At 37.5% G+C, this 8,258-nt stretch overlaps 2 protein-coding genes across 2 annotated transcripts in view; both read right to left on the reverse strand.

The window, feature by feature from the left end:
• LOC106869110 (bridging integrator 3) overlaps positions 1-416 on the reverse strand; it is a 24,859-nt gene extending 24,443 nt beyond the window's left edge. The window contains exon 1 of the mRNA XM_014914655.2: positions 45-416. The gene's annotated coding sequence lies outside the window, so the exon portion shown is untranslated. The remainder of the gene's footprint in view (positions 1-44) is intronic.
• Positions 417-5,270: 4,854 nt separating this feature from the next.
• The window catches only part of LOC106869112 (bridging integrator 3), a 39,145-nt gene continuing 36,157 nt past the window's right edge, over positions 5,271-8,258 (reverse strand). The window contains exons 9-10 of the mRNA XM_014914658.2: positions 7,674-7,808; positions 5,271-6,180 (exon numbers count right to left, since the gene is read on the reverse strand). Of these exons, the coding sequence (XP_014770144.1) occupies positions 6,028-6,180; positions 7,674-7,808 (288 nt within the window). The 3' untranslated portion in view covers positions 5,271-6,027. The remainder of the gene's footprint in view (positions 6,181-7,673; positions 7,809-8,258) is intronic.

The raw sequence follows: 8,258 nt of genomic DNA on the forward strand, positions 1-8,258 counted from the left end.
GTGTGTGTGTGTGTGTGTGTGTGTGTGTGTGTGTGTATACATACGCATATATATCAACATGTCAACAATGCTTGCTTGGTTCGAACGGAACAGACAAGGTCTTGTTACTCTCCTCATCACCTAGCTCATACACCAGTAAAGAAACTCGATCAAGTCTGTGTTTTGGGTATGTTTCTTTTTGGTGGCTGTATGGCGTTCCTATGACTAATTACTTCACAGAGTGGCTGGTTTCATTTTATGATATCACCAGCGCTAAAGAAAATGTTTGTAGAGTTCTCTCTTAACTTGTCTGAAGGTTCTTTCTCTCTTTCTTTTTTTACTTCTTCTTTCTTTCTGTCTTTTTGCACAGTTATTGTAATAAACAAGTTGCATTTGCTTAGACTTTGGTATACTCTGCTCAGTATACTCTTTGACATGTTAGCGAGTATGTGCGATAGACGACACCAGGCGAACTGTCAAGGGACAAGCAGTCAGCCAGTAGTTAACTTGCGCCAGTCAAGCAGCCAACATAAGCAGTCGCGGAACATAAACAGACACGACCGAATGACCAACACACACACAGACACAAAACATACTAGTTCTACCTCATCACATCCACACAGTATTTCCCCTGTTTATTTTCAACTTCGCCAACTCAAAGCAATTTGGTAATGTCATGTAGTGAAGTTTCTGGTGTATACAACACATAAATGCAAGTGTCGATTAAATAAATTATTTAAACCACAATCCGATGCTTTCCTATTGTTTTACTTTGATGTCATCCACATGCCTATTTCATCTGCTACCTCAACGGCATCTTTTGCTACACCATCCCACTACAGCTGTTATGAAACTAAATTTATAATGTTGTATAAATGATATGGATGTATGTATGTATGCATGGTCGGGTTGTCGGCGACTAAACTGGCAATCCCATCAAGCTTGCTTGGTAAGGAGTTGATTGTTGGACACCCTGCAGGACGAAAAATAAGACCTGTCAAAGGGCGGAAGAGCTCATGAGCCATCTGACTATGTGTACATGTGTATGTATGCATGTATGTATGCATAGGGACATGGAAATACCTGGGTTGGTGTCCAGGCACGTGGTTGGCCCACTGGGAACGGGAGGCTCCTCTCTTGTTGTCACATGTCTGTAGGAGAGGGACACTCCAAGAGAAAACCTGCAACATGGACAATATTTGATGATGTTGGTAAGTTCTTTTCGAGTTTATGTTGTCCATGTTCAGAGAATAGGATTGGATTTGTGCAAATCCTTTCCCCACTATAAAAAAAAAATCATCATGCACGGCTGGTCGTAGCCTTCGTATGTGTGGGACTTTCGATCAGGCATTGGCAATACTCGAACACAAGTTTGCAGCCATCATCTAGGTAGGTAGGTGCAGTATGGCTGAATGTTTAAGGAGTTGGTTTCAAAACAACTCGGTCTCCGTACAATTGCATGGGGTCTTGGACGAGTGGTATTGTTTATTTGAAACTTTGTCACATGGGTTCTGCCTGAGTATCACATTAGACGTGTGCGTGTATGTCTTTTTCTTCTTTTTGCTTATTAACATTCTCTCTAGAATAAGAGAACCGGTTTTGAATACAGTAACAAAAGCCCCATTACTGCAGTTTGGATATTAATAACTGTTACATCTCTATATTTAAGAAAGTCTTGTGTATTTTTACTATCCCACATACAGATAGTATTTATAAAGTTTGTCATTTTCTTTTTTTACTTGAAAATCTTAGCTCCTCCAAATTGTGGCTAAGGCATTTACTAACGTAGCCAAATGCATCAGTGATTATTGATATGATTGTAAATTATAATCAGAGTAGAAGAGTTGCAAATTTCAAAACAGTTTTCTATAAATTTTCTCTTTCTTGCTGATTTTGGAAGATATGTTTACATTTCAGTGGCAACTAATCTTTTTTTCCGTCGCACATCACTTTGTCAGGTTTGTTGTCTGTACCTGATTGAAGTTTTGATAGGAATGTTCCACCAACATTCCCTGTGCTTAGGGTTGCCAACCATCCTTTATTTCAAAGGACAGTCCTTTATTCAGCTCTATTTGTCTTTGTCCTTTATTGGGATTTGAAATGACACTATTTGTCCTTTATTTTGAAATCGTTTTGACTGCTAGTTCAATTTCCTGCTCTCAAGATGTGATTGCAAAAGCATTTACTTCTTGTAAGAGTTCAGACTCTGTCAACTCTGTAGTCTGCACAATATTAGAAGCACAGAGCAGCAGACCAGGGTGTAAAATTAGCCTCATTTTATGTATAACTCAATTCTCCATTTAAAAAAAAAAGGCATTCATTTTGGGAAAATGAGAAAATCGTAAACTATGTTACTAAATATGAGAATCACCATCAAGAAAAAAGAAAAGAAAAAACAACAGAGAAAGAAAAGAAAGAAAGGAAGTGCCATTGAACGTTTGGAAAGGTAATACCTCCGCCTGAACTGAACTGAGACTCATGAAGAAGAAGAACCAAAACAAATATGGCATATTATACAACAAGGTAGTGATGAGGCCCTTCACAAAATTGAGACATAATTTGTTATAAATACCAGGAGAACAGTGAAATCTATGTGAGAAAACCTGTAATAGTAATGCCAATATTTCATGTTATTATCAGATAACAATATTAATTGAAAGTGTGTTTTTGAGACATGATAATTTTTACATTGTTACAAGAATGTACTGATTAGGCCCAACTATTCAAGTGCTAGCATTTTGATATCAGTTCACATTTCAAGTTATGTGCATTTTAGATACATGCTTGTTGGGCCATATAGTATCTTTTTGCTTAATATTGTCATGAATGGTGAAAAATTACGATTAGTAATTATTATTTTCAAATTCAATACATCTAGTGACATCATCGTGAGCCTGTGAGGCCCAGTGCTTGTTCAGTTAGATGCTAGTTCTCTTGCACCCCACACTAAATGGCCAAGAACTAGGCTAGAGAATAGTTCTTTAAGTTAATTTCAGGAGTTTGAAGTTATAAGAAATTCTGGGCTTTATGCACTAGCATAATTTGCTTTTTCAGAAGCTAAATAGACCTACCATAGCCTAAGCTATATTCACATTATTTGAAATAGCTTCTAACAGTGTCTGTGTGAGTGTGCAGATATGATTGATCATTGACTTTTTCTTGACCTGCTTGAAGTGCATGCATTGACTCTAGACCTTGTTTCACAACATATATTTTATTTCAATGCTAAATCAATTATTTTCTTTCACAGGGTTTTAATACATTAGTAAGGCGGGACTACAGTGACTGCTTAATATTTTGTAGTCATGGAACCCTCAGTGAAAAAGAATAGATTGTGCTCATATAACAAAGATTAGGAAAAGGAGTATGAATGGTTGGCAGCAACTAATAATCCACAAGAGGCAAAGTGCATTATTTATAATAGTACCTTTAAAATTGGCTATATGGGTGTTGTAGCTTTCAAACAACATAAAACTTCTGATAGTCATAAAAGTAACTGCAATGCTTCAGCTTCCAAATAAATTTTTCGTAAAAGTCAGTACAAAAGAAGATAATGTAATTGCTCCAGAAGTAGCTCAAATATATCATGCAGTTAAACACAATCATTCATACAACACCCTTGATTGTAGCTTGAAATTGAATTCAGAACAGGGTTCCAAAGTAGCTGGAAAGATATCTTTTACTGAATTATGTAAAATGTGCGTTTTGCAATTAGCTTTAATAACACTGTCATTTAGTGCATTATCTGCACTAAAACATGAAACTCTTTCTCAGTCAAGTTACAAATTGTCCATAGTAACTTTGGAGGAGCTAGAGCCTGTGAATGTTACTGTTTATGTGGAAATTTGCTGTCAATGTCAGAATCTTGCAGGTTTTTATATCTATGGAGTGGATTTCTTATATAGATCACGTTGTAACGATACAGAATTAAATGTACTTAGTTTCACATTGTTAAATATGCTGTCGCAGATAAAAGGTGGTCAGCTCAGTGGCTGGCACGGATGGCAATTGAATGGATAACCAACCACTCTGCATTGAGTTATTGTAGTGTGTGCATGGCACAATATGGTGACAGCAGTAAAACAAGATAAATATATCAAATCGAAACTAATCGCATTACCAGCACATTATTATCATTAGACATTGTTCAACAGTGTAGACTCAATATATACATTCGAATGTAGCAGGGACCAACTGACCTTTAATCACTGTTTGTATGCTGTTGTGTCCACTACTCTGATTGGTTGGTATTGGCGCAATTTGTCTCCTACTCTGTTGTGCCAACTGACCGCAGATAGCCAGTTAGAGAGCACCATTTTCAAACTCTGTTTCGAGCTTACTACTTTCTATAAAGACCCAGCTTTTTTCTCAATACATGTCTTTGGTTCCTGACCTTTTAAGGTCAAACAACTGACCACATAGACACAGCCAGTTCCAGCAACCACATTGAAACTTTCCAACTTTGTCCAACAGCGTTACGGAAAATTGATGAGACAATTGATGACTTTGTTACAAGAGCCCGAATGATAGCAAAAAAATATTCTTCATCACCATCACCATCTTCTTAATGTTGTCAACATCATCTCTCTACGTACAGAGCTCAGCAAGCAACTTGCCCAGGTTCTAACACCTCTTTGTTCATGAATTACCTCACCATGGATCAACAGCAAACATACAACCTGCAAGAACTCCTGTACCAAGTGAACCAGGCTGCAGCATCACAGCTATGACTTCACGTTTGGCATGTACCTGCAGCCAGCTCATCTTCATGGCCACAACTTCTTGATACATTACAGCTATTGTACAATATGGCAAACCTGTGGCATTTGCATTGAAAGCCCTTGACAAAACTGAGTCAAACTACCCAAACATTGATCATGAAATGCTGGCTGTGGTATTTGGAATCACCCGTTTCCACACATACCTTTATAGACATCCATTTGAAGTCATCACAGGCCACAAACCCCTGGAGGTGATCACAGAAAAACCCTCCTTCGAGCACCACCCCAACTACAAAGGCTGCTCCAGAAAATTCAGGGATGCGATTTCAAAATCAAATACCGCCCAGGGCATACTATGACATTGACTGACACTCTCTTGTCAGTTCAAACCACATGATAGCCAACATGTGACCCTGAGAAGGTTACCTAATTGCTGGTTTCAGTTTGTGACAAACTTTCTAATCATATCAAATCCGTGGTTGTTGTAATTAACAGTTGGAAGACATTCTACTGTAAATATAATCTGATTCATTCAACTTATCTTATGAGAAAAATAACAATTAAGCTCAATTATTGTATGATGAGTTTAATGTATCAAAATAGAAAAATAAAACAAAAATAACCCAAATCTGCACGTTTACCATTGCCTTTTAATTTGACTTCTGTAATTTGTTTAATTTAAAGTTGTTTGGGATCTTGGAAGTATTCTGAGTATTGGATCAACCTAAAACACCCAGTGGTTTGTAAAGGTTGAAGGCAGTCTAGTACTGTAATAATAAAAGATTTAGTTCTGAATCCTTAAAAAAGCAGGGCCTGCAACATATGCTGCAATTACTACAAGATAAATCCATCACTGATAACATGATAGCCTTCAGATTATGTCAATATTATTTTTCTCATCAACGAATACATATTTCACAATCTTGGAACCTGCATTTCGCAATCTGGGACATTCATCTCATAATCTAGCACATGAATAACAATCTAAGATATACATCTAACAATCTAGGACATGCATTACAGAATCTGGCACATGAATCTGAGGCATTTATTTCTACAGTATCATATTTCACAGGATGACATTTCATGATAAAAGTAATGTGATGACATTTATGAAACAACAAAATATTACAATCAATGTGTAGAACAATGTTTGTTATTGAGTCACTCCAGTAGTTAGTAGTTTGCCAAATTTAAAGTAGTCCAATGTTTAAAATGGATTTCTTCAGTGGACTTCATATGAATAAACTTCATTCATTACATAAAACAGTATTTGATTTTTTTCCCCCTCATATAAAATCTCTTTTTGATTTAATATTGATTAATATTAAGTAACTAATGAGTCAACTATGGACAATGCCTTTATATCTGAGAGTTTCTGTTGTATTCTGTTGCCATATTCTTCACTAGTGAACGTGTCTGGGTTAAGATGGCCAGCTAACTCACTATAGATCTTGTAACATTCAGAGTTGTAGGCAACCTGTAGAGAAAAGAGAAAAAAAAAGAGTCAATGATTAAAACCTTCATTATTGATTTCTTTAATCAATAACAGATTTATCCTAATTAAATATCCCCCCACTTCCTATAACCTCAGTAGTACTCAGTTCTCCAACCCAGTCACAACTAAGGAGACTATCTAATCACAACAGAGCAACCTCCACTTGACCATCACTCTGTAGTCTTCTGTCTTAATAATCTCCATGAAAACACACCACTTACATTGACGCACATACATACACTGACATATACACACAAAGATCAACAAAGAAACCAATGAGGGAGCCTCTATGCAGTCAAGCAGCTCACTAGTCCTTAATATCTTTGAAAAGAGGGAATGGTCATGGTTAGAATGCTTCTTTGACTGGAGGTCAGGAAGACGAGGACTGACATGATGCTGTAAAAAGAATCTACCTCAATGAATTCTGTCTGAGCCATGCAAGCATGGAAAAGTGGACATTAAAACAAAGATGATGATGATGATTTTTCAATTGTTGGCATCATGGGTCAGATGAAACTTCACTGAGGCAGATTTTCTATGGCCAGATACTCTTCCTGTTACCAACCCATACCTGTTTTCCAAGCAGAGTAATAGAAGTTATGGGTTGGTAACAGGAAGAGTATCTGGCCATAGAAAATTTGCCTCAGTGAAGTTTTCCAAGCAGAGTAATACAAATTACAAATATATGTGTAATATATATGCTTAACTGGTACCCATGCCATTGGCACATAAAAATCACCCACTACACTGTTGAAATGGTTGGCGTTAGGAAGGGTCTCCAACCATAGAAACCATGCCAAATCAGATTGGAACCTGGCATAGCCCTAGAGCTTACCGGTTTCAGTCAAATCGTCCAACCCATGGAAAATGGACGTTAAATGATGATGATGATGATGATAATGATGGCTGTGTGGTTAAGACGTTTGCTTCCCAATCATATAGTTCTGGGTTCAGTCCCACTGCATGGCACCTCAGGCAAGTGATTTATACAATAGCCTTGGATGATTAAAGCCTTGTGAGAAGGTGTAATAGGAGGAAATTGAAAGAAGCCCATTATGTGTGTGTGTGCGTGTGCGTGCGCACATGTGCACACGCATATGCATGTATGTATGTTTGTTTCTCCTAGTCTTGAGATCACATGATAGACGTAAAGGATTATCACTGTCATGCAATTACTTTTCTGTGAAAACATGTCTGACCATGGGGAAATATTACCTTGTTTAGAAACATGTGAGTGTTGTTGACAGGAAGGGCATCCAGCTCTAAAAATCTGTCTCAACATCTCTCATCTGACCCATTCAAGTATAGAAAAGCCATTGTTAAAATGACAACAATGATGTATAAACAACTTGACTCCAAATTGCATTACTTGACATAACTCCAGCCCCACTAAAAAAGAAAAAAAAAATTCATTGCTTGGATACAGTACATTGTGTATGTGTGTGTGTGTTAAACTCTTATAATATGAAACCAACCTGAGATTTGATTAATGCTTCAATACATGATTGAGGGTAACTAATTTGGAGATCATATAGTTTAGACATATCTTCCATTAAGATTGTGTGTAGTTCATAGCACTTTCCTTTGGCTGGCGTCAAGGATTTCTGGCTCTGAAAGAATTAAAAAAAAAAAAAAACCCCAGAATAATCACTCATTTAAAAGACAAAGTATTGGGGCATCCCATAAATAATGTGGTTTTTTTCAATTGCATGAACTAAAAGTCGTAGGGAGATGGGATAAGCGACTTGCATCAACTTGCTATAAAAGCAGGTAGTAATTCTTAGTGCAGATTTTGAAGAGTCATCATCATCATCGTCGTTTAACGTCCGCTTTCCATGCTAGCATGGGTTGGACGATTTGACTGAGGACTGGTGAAACCGGATGGCTACACCAGGCTCCAATCTGATTTGGCAGAGTTTCTACAGCTGGATGCCCTTCCTAACGCCAACCACTCAGAGAGTGTAGTGGGTGCCTTTACGTGTCACCCGCACGAAGGCCAGTCAGGCGGTACTGGCAACGGCCACACTCAAAATGGTGCATTTCATGTGCCACTCGCACAA

This window comes from Octopus bimaculoides, chromosome 2 (genome assembly GCF_001194135.2).
Source record: "Octopus bimaculoides isolate UCB-OBI-ISO-001 chromosome 2, ASM119413v2, whole genome shotgun sequence".
In the NCBI taxonomy this organism is placed as follows: Eukaryota; Metazoa; Mollusca; class Cephalopoda; order Octopoda; family Octopodidae; genus Octopus; species Octopus bimaculoides.